This window comes from Limulus polyphemus, unplaced genomic scaffold (genome assembly GCF_000517525.1).
Source record: "Limulus polyphemus unplaced genomic scaffold, Limulus_polyphemus-2.1.2 Scaffold193, whole genome shotgun sequence".
Taxonomy (NCBI): domain Eukaryota; kingdom Metazoa; phylum Arthropoda; class Merostomata; order Xiphosura; family Limulidae; genus Limulus; species Limulus polyphemus.
In genome coordinates this window covers 855327-875047 of record NW_013665803.1, presented here as the reverse complement: position 1 = coordinate 875047, position 19721 = coordinate 855327, and the positions used below count along the sequence as shown (strand labels likewise).

The 19721-nt window shown below is 33.8% G+C and overlaps 1 protein-coding gene across 3 annotated transcripts in view; it reads left to right on the top strand.

The window, feature by feature from the left end:
- Positions 1–19721, top strand: part of LOC106478253 (folliculin-like) — a 38916-nt gene that overhangs the window by 3602 nt on the left and 15593 nt on the right. For all 3 annotated transcript variants that reach the window (XM_013938783.2, XM_013938784.2, XM_013938782.2), the window contains exons 2-6: positions 8166–8381; positions 10680–10826; positions 11173–11394; positions 13563–13827; positions 15405–15559. In XM_013938783.2, coding sequence (XP_013794237.1) covers positions 8166–8381; positions 10680–10826; positions 11173–11394; positions 13563–13827; positions 15405–15559 — 1005 coding nt within the window. The remainder of the gene's footprint in view (positions 1–8165; positions 8382–10679; positions 10827–11172; positions 11395–13562; positions 13828–15404; positions 15560–19721) is intronic.

Below are 19721 nucleotides of genomic sequence, written 5' to 3'. Positions count from 1 at the left end.
TGCTTGGATGGCTTTAGAGACTGAACAACTATTACATCAAGATCCCTTTATTTCATGACACTGTTAAGGTTATTCCCATCCAAATTATAGTTATAATTCAAATTATGATAACCCACATGCATTATCTTGCATTTATTATAATTAAAATATATTTGCCATTTGTTTGCCCAACTCACTAAATGATCTAAATCCTTTCGTAAATTAGCAGCATTCTCTTAACAGCTAGAAACATCCAAGACCTTAATATTATCTGCAAATTTAAGTAATTTATTGACCATTTCTTCATTTATGTCATTAATATAAATCAAAAAGAGCAAAGTTCCTAAGACTGAGCCCTTAGGTACCTCACTTGTAACATTAATCCAGTTTGATTGAAGTCCATTTGTAACAACCTTCTGCATTATTCCATCCAACCACTCTTCTATCCAATTTGCTAACTTACCCTCACACCTATAGAGATAATTTTTTTACAAGCCTTTCATGTGGCACCTTGTCAAATGCTCTCTGAAAATCCAGATACACCAAATCTATACTCTTACTCTCATCTACATAAGCAGTAACCTTTTCAAAAAATATCAAAAGATTTGTAAGGCAAGATTTTTCCTTAGTGAAACCATGTTGACTATCAAATAAAATTCTAAACTTTGTTAAATGACTTTGCAAAGCATCTCTTAATAGACTTTCCAAAACTTTTCCCACAATTGATGTGAGACTAATGGGCCTATAATTACAGGGACAATTTTTATCACCTCCCTTGAAACGAGGAGTGACATTAGCTAACTTCCAATCCTCTGGAACCTGCCCACTATTCAAGGGCTTACAAAAATAGTAAGTGGCTCACATATCCAATCTTTAACCTCCTTCAAAACCCTTGGGGAAATACTATCTGGCCCAGAAGCCTTATCATTCTTTAAACTTCCCAATTTTTTCTTAACAGCAGTCATCTTGTTTGATCTTACTTCCATCTATCAACTGTTCAAGATATGGAATGCTGCTTAAAAATTTTCTACTTACATTTTGTGTAATAATCTTGTCTAAGCTTAAACTGCAGTATATGATGCAACTCAACAGTTTCATGATCTTGGATGAATGAGGCATTTATTGTCTTTGCAGTCGAGACATACTGTTTTTGTATTGTTTCTTCTTTCTTTCTTCTTCCTAATACTTTTCAATCTACTGCCATTCCTTCATTTCCTGGCAGATTGACTTGAAACTTAGTAGGGTTATAGGGTTGTCCAGTATTCCCAGGTGCCATTTTAAATTTCTTGATTCCAGCTGTTTTTAAGGATTTTGTAGGGTCAAAAGTCAAACAACCCAGTAATGTATATTTTAGGCTTTTGTGGGGTCATATTTACAGCAATCAAGACAAAAATTGGAGAAAATATAAATTTTCAGGCACCCAACATATTGAAATATAAAAAAATTGGGTTTGCCCATTTTGAGTCTTTGGGGGGGGGGGGGAGAGCTCACAAAAAAGCATAATTTGGGGGATTTGATCCATTATTTAGCGATATTTTGATAAATTTATATGGGATTTGGGGCAAAGATACTTTTCTACAGGTTCCATACATTGTTAAACAAAAATGGTGAATTTTCCCATTTTTAGTAATTATAAGGGGGGTCAAGATGCCACACAAAGCATAATTTTAGGGTTTTTTGACAATTATTCTGCTGTATTTTGGCCAATTTACATGGGATTTGGCACAAAGATACTTTTTTATAATAATGAAAGTCTTCCGGATATATCTGGAAATCCGGATATTTCTAAAAAGTCCTGAAACCTCCGGTTTTCTTCCGGAGAAACACATTTTTAAAAATTATTTATCGGATTTTGGTGTTCCATGCCATAGATAAGCGTTTATGCAATCTCGTGGTTTGTTTACATTCGGCGACAGGGCGCCACCATTTTGTAGTCTCGCAATGCTTGCTGGCGTGTACGAGACCTTGTATGCTTATAATGCAAACTTCATGTCATGTGAACGAGATTTCATCTCAAAAACGTGCTTTAGAAAACGCGGGCATTCTTTTGTGTACCTTTCTATTGAGCAAAACAATTGAAGTGCCTTATCTATTCAAAGGTGTTTACCCTTAAGTCCTGACCTTAAGAAAATTTGGGCAGAATATCCCCATAGGTGCTTGCCTGCTCGAAATTCCCCCTATCAATGGTCACAGTGAAAATCCAAAACATAATCACATAAGATACTACGGAGAGTTCTTAGTTCATTTGATCTATTATCGCTTCTATTTTCATGGTTATATAAACAGTGTGTGTGTATATATATGTGTATATATATATATATATATAATGAGAAATAAGCAAATGGATTTTTGGACCTTTAGATATTTACATAACAAATGTTAGAGAATACAAATTTTACTTCTAGCAATGTTTTAATAATGAATCTATTCAATTTCATAATAGTGTGAACTGTTTAGTTTCAGTTGAATCATACACATTTCAAAAACACATATGCAGTACTGAGTGTAAGTTATAAAAGCATTACTTTATATAAGTTTTGACATCCAATAGTGAAAATTATGAATTCCAAAGAATGCACTCTTGAAAATTATCCATTAACTAGGGGAATCAGATTTGATATTTCTCACATTTATTTGGTAATCATTGATCTAAGAAAAATGTGGTAACTTGTTTAAGTGAATTTTAAGTATTAAAATGCATCAAAATGCAGGATTTTGGGTGCCGGACCCCCCCTTACTTGGCTTCGATTATTTTCAGGATTTTTAGGAAAGGAACACTTTCATCTCTTACAAAAATGTTGGATGTGCCAATTTTAGGGGGATCAAAAGGTTAAATAAACCCATAATTATAAGGGTTTTCGTCAATTACTTAGCCATATTTTGAGCAATTTATGTGGGATTTAGTACAAAGATATTCTTTGCAGTCCCAAATAGAGGTATAGACAATTTTGGAATTTTTATCTTTTGCTCAATTTTTCATGGAGGAAAGAAAGTCCAATTTGGGTTTTTTGTAAACTGTTAATGTATGACAACCAACTTATATGGGATTTGGTAAAAAGATACCTTCTTACAGGTCCTATGCGTTGGTATAGAAAGTTTTCTATGTTTTTATGATTTTTTTGGTGTCACAATTGGCCGTGTTGGGATTGCATGGCAGAGATATGTTGCATTCACCTGCAACATTTAGTCTCTTTAATTGTTGATTCATTTTTATGTATAATTACATTAATTATTACAGACATGGGACAGCAATGTATGCTGTGCTGCAGTATATCAGTGCTTAACTGATGAGTTAGATAATGAGTTTTTGTTAGTAGCAGGGCAGGCAATTCACAGCGGTAATTGCTGCCATATTTTTCAAATGGCTGTGGTACCCTCAGAAAATCACTAAAATTCACAGCCATGATGACCACTCCTTGGTATCTCTTTGGCCATCATGCCCTCATGGTCAAAATTTGTATTGCATACTGCGGTAAAGGGAAAACCTTTGGGAATCACAAACACTGAACTTACAACCAACAGAAACTATCTTGTTATGAATAATATTTTATATAAAATCCATGTAGTGGAGGGAGTGAAGTTTTTGCTTTGGTCTGTAAAATATTTGTGCAGTTTGTTGAGTTATACCATACTACAGGCTCTTAGTGGAAGCAAGCAATTCAAATCATTGTTCAAACAACAAACCCGCAGAGCTTACAGAAAGATTCACAGTGACAGCACTATGTGACGATCAAAGTCAGCACGTACATACGTTGTTCAGAGTAAGATGCGCAACTGTAAATACTCTTTGCATTAAACATGCCGAAAAAGGAACAAGTTAAGAGGTAGAATGTCATGAAACCTTTTTCTGTGATGGCCAAGTGGCAGAAATTGGTACATTTGTTTCATCGACAAATATGTAGATTACATCCTGATTTTTTAAATATGGAAGGGAAACAGGATATGTCAATAAATCGGGTCAGTAAATTTTATGGGCAAACCCACCAAAGGCTTAGGACTACCACATTAGCTATCTAGGGTTGAGGTTACTGAATTACAATTGAGCAATGCAATGTTTGATGATGTGTGATATATAGGTTATGGCTATGTGTTATACTGTAGTGTGGGCCTAGTTTACTGTTTATCGGCCCTAGCCTTTGTTAGAAAGTATGAAAAAAATACTATTAGTAATATCGTTTGTTATTTCAAGACAAAAGCTTTATTTTGTTGATGTTCCCTTTATAAGAGAGCAGTTCAAAAATAAATTTTTTCTTTATTTTAAAACTGATATACTGTTACTTCATAAGTCTCATTGGTTAAAGCTAACATGTACCTACCTGATAAACATAACCTGGTAGGATAGACCAGCTTCCCAATTATCTAGTGAAAAAAGTTAATGCCATATTTACTAAACTAATTGGGAAACTCATTTCTATTCTGTTAACATTAATGTTTACTGTGGCCTTAGTGCCTTCCGGTGAATTTTTTTTTTTTTTTGGCCTTGGTACCCTAGCTGTTGGTCTTGGTGCCTTTGAAAATGAGAGAAAATCCAAGGCCAAATGGCCTTGCCTTGAAAATGATAAATTTCCTGAGCTGTAGTAGGTTTTCTGTTAGTAGTTTTTCATTAATGTGTCTTTATTGAGCTAATTGAGACTATTGTCAATGGCTCAGTTGCCACATTATGGAAGAAGATTGTCACAACATCCACAACTTTAACAGAGTGTAGTTTGTGGCCCGTATAAGGCTACATCACTTTTTTGTTAAATACTGTTATCTCTATTACACAACTTGTAACCTTATAATTCAAATAAATTTTTATCATCAGAATTGTTTAAATCTAGCCAAGTCTCAATGATTCCCATAATATAAAAAAGCTTAATATGTAGAAGCTTAAGTTTGTCTTTAATTACTGGTGCCATTTCTCACATGCTCAACTTCTATATTTCCTCTACTCTATTTAGGATAGTCTCCAGTTTCTCCTCCAATCTACAAGCTCTACAAACAAACTGTACATCTTCAATACTAGCTTTCTTAAAAATACATACCAATTAAGTTTTCAAATAAAATGCATTCATGCACCCTACAAAGTGAGAGATTAACACCTACACTACTTTTAATTATTGTAGTCTTGGGATGAATAATTAACACTAAATACAAGTAGTATATTGACAACACTATTATGCTTCATGTTGGAGGACTAAATGTTACACTATTTTATTTCTAATTTATCTGAAAACTAAATCAATTAATTTGACCCTTGAAATAAAGGGAAACTAGTCTTTAGATGATATTTATATAATAATACAATTTATATAGCGTGTTTCGTAATTTACCAATTAACTGAATTGCAGCTATAATAGCAGTACATTTGATAAGCCTAATCTGTTATTAGTCAACAATAATTAGGCACTCAAGTCCTAATTTAAAAGTTTGATCATACTTAGAATATATTCCTGATATCAATAAATCAAATTATCTTCATATTCCAAAAATTACTACAAATAATAATATTACTTTACTAGCTTGCAAGTTAAAACTGGTACTCAACTTATTAGGCCAGGTATGATAGTAGTTGAGTATTAGCCCCACTGTTGTTAGTAATACATTACAAATAATACTATAGCTAATCTAGGCCTATGCTTACATATTGTAGTACATAGTCTAGCTAATATTATTCAACAGTAATTTAACTACTTCACACAAAAACATGTACAGCCTTATGAATTAGATAAGATTTATTGTTTCCTTGTTGAGAGTTTTACTGCTGTGCAAAACTTTCATACCTCCTCCCATCCCATACTTATCTGGAATGATAATAATTATTTAGTATACCTAATTATGTGTGTAATAATTCTAATACTTGTGATGTCAATAAAGAATTTTTATTTCAATGTTTAGCATTCCTTAATACTATAGCAGGGATGTGGAATTCATTTGTCCTAGTATTTCAGACAAGAAGTTTTGCTGCTATAATTTGCCCTTTGGACAAGTAGTTTTTTTTTTGCATGTTTGTTAGAAAATACTCTGAGTACATTTCAGGGGAGTCCATAAGTTTCTGAAAATGATGAACAATTTAGGTCTAACATATACACACACAAGTTTAAAAATGCATACCTCTAAGCGTTAAACATGAATTATATACACAAATATAAGTACCACATTAATCCACAAACTCTTAGTCACACATACAGTAACAATATACTTGGATTAATGAGACAATATTAGTACTTTTTTTGCCTACCAAATGAGCCCAGTAAAGTTTGTCATCTGTAGGAAGAATATATAACATAATAAAAACTGCTTTAAAATAAATAATGTATATGTGTGTACATAAATATATAAGGTAAACACCATTTTCATTCAGGGTAACATTAATGTGGACAATGACTTCTTTCTCAGTTCATGCATTTAGTATTATATATGTACTGTAAAATGATAATGATTAATATCTTATAAACCATACAATACATGAATGAATATAGATATACAAATATTAGATGCAAAACATAGCATACAATATTCCAACAAAATTGATTTGCCAGTGCTATTGTATTGATGAATATGCAGAATTTTGAAAAAATACCTATAGAATCATCAAGCATTTTGTCCAAATGTAAAATAGAATTTGTTAAATTTGAGGTCAGAAGTAATTTTTCTAGATTTTTGTTTCTTTATGTATAATTAACACCATGAAAGAGGCTTGTATAAATAGTATTTCTACCTTTCTTAGCACTGATGTTAACAGGAATTTTTTAGTGCCTACACAAATGAGTGATTATTTAGACCAACACTCAATCAGTTTAACTTTTTTTAGCCAACAACATGTAGAATATTTTGTTGTTTAGTCTGGCAGTTTTAATTTTTTGTCTCTAAATGATTGTAAAATAATGTGACTGTACCTGTATAAGGCCAAGTTAAAAACAAATCATGGTTTCTTATCAGATATTTTCAGAAACCTAAAAGATGGAAACTTTTCTTTTTGTGTTTGTGTGAGGGTTGTAGGGAAATGATGTACTTATTAATTAATTAGATGTAATAAATTAATAAGCCCATCAATTAATTGATTAGCAAATACCACTAATTATCCAGCTCTAACCACCATGTTATTCTTTCACCACAGCAGTGTTAACCCAGCATCATCAGGACAAGACAATTATATTAATGAGGGTATATACAATTATATGTGTGTAGGATCAAAATAGATGGTAGTGTTAAACTGTTAAAGAATAAAAAGTGACTTCATGATGTTTATTGATAAGGAACTTGTGTTGTTTGATTAGAAGGACTACTTCAATTTGATATTTTTATTTCTATTGGTTCATGATAAGTAATCTGAGCATTATTATTCATTATATTATGTGTATAATGTCATCATGTCCAAAAAGATGTGAAGAATGAAGACTTTTTTAGTTCTGTTTCTACAGTCCTTCCAGTTTCCTCTATATACAACCTCCAAAAGTGCTTGTCAGCTATTGTAGAATATGTTTCAAAATGCTAATATTGCTTGATAAGAGAAATGGAATAAAGTATTAAAATATGTTAATGTATATTTTCAATATTTTAATTTTGCTTTTATCCTTGAATATTACACTCACTCAGTACAAATGATTTTTATATCCGGCTTAAGTTTTATAGAGTCTTTACATTAACAGTTTGTAAAATTCTACAAGTTATGAATTCTAAAAGTTAAAAACATTGCCTAATAAACAGCCTTGACTTGGGCTTCCATAGCTTATACTTATTTAATCTATTATTCAGGATTTTGTCTCCAAATTTATCCTTCCACCATTCTAACATATCTTTCTTGGGCAGTTTATTCAAGCTTCTAATTACTGTACATGTGAGATAAAATAAACCTTATTGTAATAAGTAATAATTTGCGTCAGTGACTTTGTTTTTGTTTCAAATCTTACTAGATTTTTTAACTTTGTAGTTATTGTACTTATTGCCTCCATTCAAAGGTTTAGCACATTTACTAATGACAAATATTAATACCCCATGAACAATATATTGTTCTGATTGTTGTGTATGCTTTGATTTATGATATCTTTTAAAAATGGAAGATGTATTTTGTATTTCATTCCATATTAATAAATTGACATTTCTCTGATCACAATTATAACACATCTAGAGCTAATATTATATGGTAACTGTTGTAAAATACAAGTATGTTCAAAATAATATATGTATGTTCTCTCTAATTCCAGATGAATGCTGTTGTTGCACTTTGTCACTTCTGTGAGCTACATGGCCCTAGTATCCTTTTTTGTACTCAAGCTTTCAGAGACCCTGAAGAATTATCTTGGGGTGTGAAGGAAACCCCAATTCCTAAGCCTTATTATGGTCCACGTGAACTGCTGGCTCGAGTATCGATATCTGGATGTGGGGCTTCTACACCATCTAAATGTTCAGATACATGTGAAGTAAGAGTGAATTAATTACAAAATTGGTTTAAATCTCCCACAACAATTGATCTTATATTGCAAAATATCTAACTTCCATTTCATAAGTGTGCCATAATCGTCTCCTTCTTTCAGAAGCTGCTCGAGTGAGTTAGATTATCAAGTTGGAGAAGTTTTCCTGTCTCCTACCAAATATCTTCTCCACTTAGGGGTCTTTTTTTCAACTCCTAACCTTCTCTTTGATTCCATTTGATTGAGCTTTCAGTTCTCCACACCCTTGATGCTCCCTCTCTTACTGCTCACAAGGTTCTAACGCTTTGGGGAATGTGGGCTTGTATGGAATCTCTTATTCCATTAGGTTAGGCAAATATGCAGTCTCTTCAGTGAACTCTGCCTGACCAATAGAATATCACTAGAGATCCCTTGGATTCTCTCATTTTTACTCCTCCTTCCTTCATCAACGATCTGCGTTGGTGGTTGAACAAGGCCCAAACATCATTTTAGTGTACTGCTTCCTCCTCCTCACCCAGATTTGCATCTCTTCACTGAGGCTTTGGATTGATTTCTTCCTCTAGTCAAGAATAAAATTGTCATGATTGATTTTGACAATTCTACAGTGGTAGCTTCTGTCAACCATCAAGGTGATATCTTTTCTTGTTTCCTTTGCTGTTGAACTTTATATATGCTTTTTTGGGCCCGCATACTTGGATACATCTCCTGGCATGTCATGTTCCAGGAGCTTTCAACCTCCTGGGAGATCGTCTTTCCAGACTAGACAAAATTGATCCCACAGAGTGGGGTATGCAACATCTGGATGCATTTGCCACTTTGCTCAATGCCAAGTTACCTCTTTTTTGGTCTTCAGTTCCTAGTCTACAAGTCATACCTGTCGATGCGTTCAGCCAGGATTGGACCAACTGATACATTTCTGTATATCCTCCAATCTATCTTCTTCCCAGGGTGATTTTGATCATCCATACCACTCTGTGTCAGGTTCTTTTGATTGCTCCTTACTGGCTGGCACAACCCTGGTTTCCTCGACTACTTAAACTCTGTACTGTCCCTCTGTTGCAACTTCCTCTCACTCCATCCCTGCTATGTTAACCTCAATCACCAGTATTTCATCCTGTCATTCCTACCCTTCATCTGTACGCTTGGTATTTATCAGATCCTTTGTGAGGAGATCCAGATTGCCTCAGTGGGTCATTTTCTTTTTAGCTTGTTCCATTCGCCCTTCCTCAATGCTTTCCCACACATTACTGTCTGTAGAGGATTCATCTACAACCTCTCTTCATCTGGATTGAGAACATGTTCTTCGGTGGTTCGGATTCCAATCCTACCATTTTCTTTCCCTTTTGATTGTTACACTCTTTTTTTTCTGCCTGTGTCTGCGATACCTCTTTGTACACTGGGTAAAGAGTATACCTGGTACAGAAGTGGTGTGGTCTCCCAAAGATGATTCTTTATTACGAGGATCATAAGTATAGGGTATTCTTTGGATACCTCTTTATATCCCTCGCACCGGTCCCTCCACTTACTCAGTGTAGGATTTTAGCTATATATGTGAGTGGAGGTAATGTACTGTATTGGAAGTTATAATTTTTGGCATACTGAAAATATATTTTCAATAGGTACTTACCTCCTCTTACCCTTCCTTCCCTTCTGAAAACTGGTGCTTCCTTTTTGCCGAAATTCATAGAGATAGTTCGGTAGAGGTTGTGTCACATTCCTATTGTTGAAAGGTTGTCACATGCCGATTTGCATGTGAGATGCAGTGGAACCACAATAATCATGGATAAGTGGTGGGAGTGCAAAACTTGTTGCATGATAAAAAATTTTGCATATAGAGGGCAGCATTGAGTGAGAATAACTGTATATGTGAGAATATATGAAGCAGAAGTTATAATTTTTGCTATACTGAAAATATGTTTCCAATAAGTATTTACCTCTTCTCACACTTCCCACCCTTCCTTCCTCACTGAAAACAGGTGCTTTCTTTTCTGCCTATACTCAAAGAGATAGTTTGGTAGAATCGAATAGAGGGAGGCACATGCATCAAGAGGTTGTGTCACATTCTAGTTGGTGAAGACATGACGATTTGCATGCAAGACTCAGTGGAACCACATAATTGTGTGTAAGTGGGAGTGTAAGGCTTGTGGCATGCCAAAACATTTTTGCATATAGATGGCAGCACTGAATGAGAATATTTATATATGTGAGAAGAAGTAAGTATCTATCGGAAATATATTTTCAGAATAGGAAAATGATAAAATCCATTGTTTAGAAATAGAGATTGTAATGCAATGGTTATATTTTTAGGGATGTACATCAGTAACCAGTAGTCAGCGAGGATATATATGCAATGACCATGAAGCAAGAGTCAGCTTTATTAGTAGTCAGTTTCCACTTCACCCAGATGTATTTAGTATTGTTCGACAAGCTTGTGTAAGAAGTTTAAGTTGTGAGGTGAGAAAAAGTGTGTTAAATAGTTTTTAATATTTTTTGGTTGATCTGTTTACCATTTTACTAGTTTATAACCTAAGTCTTTAAACTTAAGTAAAAAAAATTATAAACAAATTGGAGAAATTAATATCATCAGGAAAGAGAGTAAAATATACTGACAGTTGTTAAAATTATGTTGTACACTTACTGGAATAGGAAAGAAGAATGTGATTTAAATTATTAATTTTATTCTGATGTAATATCAGATCCATTAACAAGTAATGTTTTTGTATTGTTCTGGTAAGAAACAAAAAAGACTTAATTTTTACTGGATATCATTTGCTTAGAGTTTTAAGTTTTTTTTTCTTAGGTGTGTCCAGGTAGAGAAGGACCAATCTTTTTTGGTGATGACCACAGAGGTCACGTTCTCAGCCATACTTTCTTCATGAAAGACAGCCAAGCTCGTGGTTTTCAGCGGTGGTATAGTATTATTATTGTTATGAATGACAAGATATTTCTCCTTAATTCCTGGCAGTTTTTGGTGAAGCATCTACAGCTGATTATCCAAGAACTTCAAGAAAGAGCTAATAAGGTATTTATTCTTATTATAATAAACTAAATTTTAGAAATAAATTGAAACTTAAGCTTACTTTTGAAGCAACAATAGGATTTTACTTGTGACTGAAGCTGAGGACAACTTAAATTGTAGATGCAAGTAATGTAAAAATGATTTTTAACTAATCTTTTATAGGTTATTTAAAAATAATATACATATTAAGAAAGGTTTGTTTAATTATTTTAACCTAACATGTCCAGTTGGTCGTATGAAATTAGAAAACACAAAAAAAGTTCCTTAAAAAGTATTTTAAAGGCTACTGACTAAGTTTGCATCTGCAACTAAATAGTGTTTGTTGAAACAGTTTCATCTTGGAGTAATATCTTCAAATTTGTTAAAGATATATTAGAATGCTTATTTATGATTAAAAAGGTATTCTCCTGTTTTAAATAGGTTTGCTTTACCTTGTTTTGCATTTTTTACAAATAAAACAACTAAAAACAAGACAGGTTACCCTGATGTGAACTGGAACCATATAATTAAAACTATTTTAATCACATGATATCAAAGACTATTCTGAGTAACATTTGTCATGATATAATAGAACAAAGAAAATATAAGTACAAATTTAATGTAGAAAACTATCACAGTGCTTAAACATTAAGAGAAAACAAATATATACCAGTTACTTTGAAATTCAGTAAGAAGGACAAAAAAAAGTTAAAAACATTCTCTACATTAATTGTTAAATAATTAAAAAAATCATACTTAAAAAAAGATTTACCAGGCCAAAATGAGAAAATAATTTGTCATCAATCATGGTATTTACCTATTGAAATTGGGCCACTTGAATTATTTTCCTCACCCCCCTCCCCCCCCCATTTTTTTTGTACATAATACAAATTTATATTTGTGCAGAGTTGTGAGTTATGTATCAAATCACCAAACAGTTAATAGTAACATTTCACTTTTTCATTGTTGCCTGCTACTTTATGACATTTGTCATTCAATCATATGGCACAAAAGCATAAATATTTTTATATACATTGTAATTTAAATAATAACAGCCCATGTCAAAATGGCTTGCAATATTAATAGAATGTGCTTAAATTATTGATGTATCCTAATGGCAAAAATTTTTCGTTTTAGTCTCCAGTCATGGCTAGGAGCAGTATGTCAAACAATTGCTCTGAAGGTGATAAACATAAACAGCCTAAAAGAAAATATGTAATATTCCTAAAGTAGTTAGTTTAAATGTTACTGCAACAACTTTCAGTAAATTATTCTCTCATATGCAAAAAACAAAATTGATTATTCTATGTTGGTGAACATTTAAAGAATTAAAAATAAAATGTAACACCAAATCACAATTCTTAAGAGTATAACTGAAAGTTATATTAATATAAATTGTACTAACTTTGTCACTTTACTAGAAATATGCTTCTTCTTATCAATAAAATCACTGTTCAGTATGGTAGACTGAAAACAATACATTTTCATTTTCAAATAGTATTCTTTTGTTCATGTGATTATGCTCTGTCACCTTATTCCCATGAATAACTTGTTATGTTTAAAGCTTTGTTTACATTTAATCTTGGATATAAAAAGCTTTCTGTGACTTTTATTATTTGTAAGACGTGAGCAGGTTCATAAAAATGTTTGTGTTCTGATCAATAAATATGGGGAATAGTTGTTCTTTCATATATAGTATACAGCATGCTTCTGCCACAAAATTACTAACATTGTTTTTTTTTCTATTATGGCATTGGGTGTTTTTGCCTACTGTTTTTGTTCTGAATATTTATTTGCTATTTTTTTCTTGTAACAGTCCTATACAGTGCAAGTATAATGAAGTGATTGAACAATTTAGTAAGTGTCTTTGGTAATGCTTCCCACTTGTAAACATTTGACACTTAACTGTAGTTGTGGCCATTAACTCCCCTTGCACTTTTACCTTCAAGAATTTATTACTTATTTAACTTTTTATGTAGTAGTGATTTTGTTTTCAAATGTAAACTGCTCCTACCAACTGCCATTCAATTTTTTTCTGCTATGAAAAAATAAATCCTTTAAAATTGAATTTTTCATAAAATTACCTTCCCTATAGATTTTTGAATTTATTTTTATATGTAGGGGGAAATAATTCAAATGAAGCAATTCAATAGTTTTTATATGCCTGTAGATCAATAATTCAGTAATTACAGGTTTATGACATGGAGCAGTCTGAAAACCCTCAACGAGCTGTTCGACTGAACAGTGTCACAAGGACAACCCCTGACAATTTTCGTAGACAACGAGGAAATGCCAAAGCTCGTTCGCTAAAAGATTTAACCAATGATAAAGAAGTCTTTATTCGCTTACATCTTTGGTTCACATGGTTGCTCAGAGCTGGAGCAAATAGATTAACAGAAAGATTGTTGGAAGGATTGCCATGTGAAGACACTGTTGTTGATCTGGAGAGACAAGAAGGTATATGTGTAATGATAGCATAATGAATTCAGAAATGTTGTTTTTGTTTTTATATCCAATGTATTAAAAGCATTCTGTTTTTTTTAATTTGGTAAAATGCTTTAATAGTTCATGTAATAATTTAGTAATATTCTAGGTAGCAAAGTTGATAGTTGCAGAGTTCACTTGGAAAAGTGCTTGAAAAATTGAATTTCTATTGCTGATGTTTTGGAATAGCCCTTAAAAAATAAAATATTTTTTACATAAGTTCCTTTCATCATATATTTTATGTTATCATATACTTTCTGTAACAACAAAAGTTGTGAATATAAAACTAAAAGATGTAGAGTATAATAAAGCCAAAGGAAAATACTTTTGTCTCTTGTTGAATGATGCCATATAACACCAACCTGTAAGTTAGAGTTAAAAGTGGCATCCCCCTTTTTTGTAAAACATTTCAAAACATCTTATGGAAATACCACAGAAGAATAAGTTTTATAGAGTTCAAAATTAGAGATGTATCAGTACTCATATTATACATCTGTTATTAGCTGATATTGGACCACATTGGTAATATTAGCTATTAGAAGATTAATCTACTCAAATATTGGTATATAACTTATTTTTATAAAACAAGGGAGTTTAGATAATACACACATTAATCTTCAGCTTGTACATCATTATGCTACACTATACCTTATAAATGTACATTTACAGTCAATATTGTACAATCACAAATATTTCTGTAGTTTTATTTGTAGCTTAAACTGCATAGTTTAAAATGTCTGTATGAAGCTCTTATATATATAAAAAAGATATAAATTTCTGATGTTTCACACAAGCTACACTAAAAAAATTTGATTATAGGCCTAATTAAGCAGTTCTTTGTAAAATAATATCTGAATATCTTTCAATTTACTTTTTTATTTACTATCCATAATCAGTAGTAATGAGAATATGAGAAATACACATGGGCATAAGAGCAGTAGTATTGATGGTGAGAGAAAAGTTACACGTTTGGAGTGCAGTCAAATGGAAAAAAACCAGTGTCATATTAAATGATATATTTGTGAAACATACATTTGTCTTGTTTTTCTTCAATTCTGTAATTATGGAATTTCACCAAGTACCGATGGTTTGAAATATCAAATATATAAATATTTTGACTTTGCTAACATAGGTGAGGCTTCACTGTCCAGCCACTTGTGTTGAAAGAAACTTAGATTTGCTATACAATGATCCAATACTGATGTAGGGGCAAGATGATAACTATAATAAACATTGGTTAAAAGTTATCAGGTCTAAAATTATTTTGGGTTATTTCGAAGTCATTTTGGAGGATACATTGTCTTATTGTGGGTGATGTATTGACCTAACAGCTTTTTGGGTATGGAACTTTACAATTAATCCTGGAAAATGTTTTGGAAAAGTCTTGGAATTGTTTTGCTTTAAAAATGTATGAACCTTAGAAAGGATAGTTTTATCCAAGTTACTAATGATTTTTCTAAATTGCTTGTTTTTTTATCAAACCTACAATTTTTGTTTTAGCATATCATCATGAAACTTTATGTACATCATATTTTATGTTATTTTTACAGAGACAGAAGAGGGATTTGTTGAAGTTCACACCAAAAAAGTTCCAATGTCTTATGTTAAAGTTCAAACAGCAAGTGTAAGCTGTGGTATTACAAGTGAAAGTGACCTTGCTCCAGATGATAGTCCTTGTGTAAAAAGTCTTCAAGATCTTGTGGAGGTAATATTGTAATGTTACTGTATTTGATGTATGTGAGTGTCTTCAAAACATTGAATGCGTATAGTATGTGTGTGTATGTATATATATATATATATATATATATGATGTTAGTCAAGGATGTTAACCTGTCTTTTCATTGTGAAGAGGATGAAAACATTGATTAAAGAATTTGTTTTTCCAATTGACATTGTGGACACTGATCTTGCTGTTAATCATGAACAATGCATAAATTTGATTGACAGTTGATATTTGCAAGTTATTAATTATTGTATATTAAATACATTGTGCATATGTATTTAAAATCATCCTTTGAAAGTTAATATAATCATAAATCAGATTGATAACTGTTGGGCATGATCTGTAAGTCTGAATCATTTTTTGTTTAAATCTTTGAACAACAGAATGTTCAGTGAAATGAGTTGATTAACTTCTATTACCCATCATAATGTTTATGATGTTATTTTAACCTTTCTTTTCATGGATTCATGAATTACATTTACCATGAAGAGTTTGACATGTATAGCTTTCACAAAAGACTAATTTTATGGATTTGTTTTATGGACTCTCTTTTGGCCTCCAAATGATATTTTTGTTCTGTGCTCAGCCTGTTGCGACTGTAAAATGTTTAATTTTTTAAATTGAGTCTTGAAGAAGGACTTTCAAAACATCTTTTATTTGTGTATTATTCATGCAAGTAGAATTTTAGCATAATTTAGTGGAGGATATAATCTGGTAGCCTTTGTTACAACTGTTGACGAATGTAATGTAAATTGTGTAGCAAAAGTATGTGTATATGTATTTATTTTGCAAGTATTTGCTGTGATTGTTTACAGATCATGTAATTTATAACTTTTATTCAACACAACGAATATTGTCTTTTATCCTTTCTTATTAGTATAAGAAAGTTAGTCAGGCAATACAGCAATACAGAGTTCTTCAAACTCATTGCTTTTTTTTTGCCATTCATTCTGAAGTGGAATTGTTCTTTTCAATTTTAAAACAGTTTGCAAACTTAAAGATAACTTAATTTTCCCAGTTTTGTTTCTTTATTCTAACACTGTTGTCATTGATCACTTATTGTTAATAATGAATTCTGAAGTTTAAGTTTCCACTTTGGAGGTAATACTGTCTACCAGGACATTTACAAAGGCTTCAGGTGAGGGTAACTCAGATGTGGAATTGTTGGCTCTCATCCGGTATGATATTGATCATTATAGGAGTCAGCCTGCTTCTCCTGATGTTGTTCATATTTCTCCTGAATATGCCAAACCTGTTTGGGTTGACAAGGAATTTGACAGCCTTTTTCCTTCACCTGATTTTGCCATGTCTTTGTATGCATCTACTGCAGAATCAGCTAGACCTAATACGGCTTTTTTAAAAATGATTTCTCAGGTATGTTCTGTTTTGTCCATTACCTTGGTTTCCTATAATCCCCTTCATTCTTTGTTACATGATACTCCCTTCTCTCAGAGTTTTGTGTTTCCCCCTTCCCTGGATATTAGGGTTTATGCAGAGTGTTTTGTTCCTCAGTTGGTTGATGGCGCTAGCATGCCTCGCCCTCCACAGGCTTCAGATCAGTTTGCTTTAGCATACCATCAGGCTGAATGTTCGTTTCTTGATTCTCAACAGTTGGAATCAATTTTGCTCATGTGGGTGGCAGACCATGATCATCCTGTTTGTTTGTTCCATGCCCAGTTTTCCTGCCTTCATTTTGCCCTATCAACTCTCCTATCGTACTTTTCTACTATCCACTTCCTATCCAAAGGTGCTCCACCGCGATCATAATGGTTTATCGGGAGAAAGCTTCTCCCTGATAACCTCCATGTTGGCATGTTTGTCTTCTTAGGCTCTTTCCTTACACAGGTGGTTTTTCTGTTGTTGGGATCTTCTGGGGAGGGATGATGTATTGTCCCAAGTTCATTTGTGACCTACTTATCTCCAGAAATTACATATGGCCCCCTTTTTCTGACGGTCTGTTTTTGGAAATATTCCGGAGACTTTGGTATCCTGTGTGGAATGGGTGAAACAACAATCGACCCTTTCATCTTTGGTTGATTGTTTGTCTCATTCTGAGCCTAGACAAGCCAAGGATTTCTCCTCTCCTTGTATTATTATTCAATGCCATTGGACATGTCACCAACAGTACCAGTGACTACCCAGTGAGTTCCGATCCAGCGGAGGCTCAATTGACCAATTTTTTTCCCATATGGGGAGTTTTTGCCACAGATCAGTGTGTTATCCTGGTACTATCCAAGGGACTTCTCCTCCTCTACCTCTCCCCCTTCTCCATTGTCTCCAGTACTCATATCCTTTCCATTGCCTGGGATCCTACCACCAGTCAATGTTTTTCAGATGTGGTATAAAATCTTCTCTCCCAGAAAGCCATTGAATCTATAACTCATACTTCTCCAGGTTTTTATTACAGGCTGTTTGTAGTACCCAAGACTACCAGGGATTGGTGGCCTGTGATCAGTTTGTCCTTCCTCAGTCAGTTTTTGAATCTGTCTCGATTTACCATGGAATCCTTTCTTACCCTCAGGTGGGCTTTTTCTCCAAGTTTATGGGATGACCAAGGTAGATGTCATGAATGTTTATCTGCATATTCTTATATCTTGCCTGTTGAAGTGCTATTTTCAGTTTGTTCATCACAGGGTAGTTTATCTGTTTCACACCCTCCTCTTGGGCTTGCTGTGGCCCCGTATGTGTTTTATCGAAGGGTCAAGGCTTTCACTCAACATATGCATGCACGGGGGTTGTGCTTACACCATTACATGGATGACTGGCTTCTGTTAGCTCATTCCAAACAGAAGTCCACCCATCACACTCATCTGCTGCTCCTGGAGGTAGCTCATATGGGTTGGTTAATCAAGTTGTAGAAGTCATTCCTTATACCTACCCAATATCTTGTCCACTTGGGTGTTTTTTCAACACTCATCTCAGTTGGGTACAACCTTCTCCTCTTTGATTCCATTCGATTGAGCTTTCAGTTCTCCATGCCCTGACTGCTCCCTCTATTACTTCTTGCAAGGTTCTATTGCTTTTGGAGATGTGGTCAGCTATGGAAGTCCTTATTCCTTTTTGGTTGGGCACATATGAGGTCTCTTCAGTGGGCCCTGCACAACCAGTGGAACCTTGCATGGGTTCCATTAGAGGCTCCTAATTCACGTCCACCTTCCCTTGTCAACAACCTTCATTGGTGATTGGACAGGGCTCCCACATTGGCAGGTGTTCCGCTTCCTCCCCATGTCCAGATTTGCATATCTTCACGAATGCTTTCTTCCAGGGGATGGGAGGGCATGAGTCAATCAGCAGGAAACTTTAAGTCTGTGGTCTCCAGTCGAGTGATCTTACCATATCAACATGCTAGAGTTTCTGGCAATACATCGTTCTTTGGATCATTTTCTTCATCTTACCAGGATCCTTCTGGTTATGACCAATTCTGACAATTTTATGGTGGTGGCTTATATTACTCACCAAGTCAGCACCCATTCTCATTCCCTTTGTGGTCAAACCTGGGATCTCGTTGCTCGGTATTTGCTTCCTTGCATGCCATGTTCTGGATGCATTCAATTTTTACCACCCTGATAAAGTTTATTTGATGGGGTGTTCTCTTGGTCCTCTCATTTTCCATAGGCTATGCCTTCGGTGAGGTACTCTTCACCTTGATGAATTTGCCACACCCCCTCAATACCAAATTACCTGTTTTCATCTCTGGTTCTTCATCCAATTGCACTGGCTGTCGATGCATTCAGTCAGGATTGGACCAACAAATACCTTTATGTGTATCCTCCCATCCTTCATCTTCCCAGGGTTAGTTTGGTCATCCATGCCATGTTTTCCGCCATTGTCTTTGGGTCAGGGATTTTCACCTGCTTGACCCACTGTTCCACTTCTTACTGCTCACTGTTGAGATGGGGTGTTCCACAAGATCACTCACAGGTTTTTCCTCTTGATATTGATTTGCTTCTTTAATATGCCCATTCCGAACTGTACTTACCCATGGACTTCCTGGGTAAAGCAGAAGGGTATAATTGCCCATTTCTGCTATTCCTTTGATTGAATAAATCTCGTAAGGTTTGCTTTTCAACATAGGGTTCTTGTGATCACCTGTTGCACTGTCTCTGGTGTCAATGTTCCTCTGGACTCTCCACCACATTTTCTC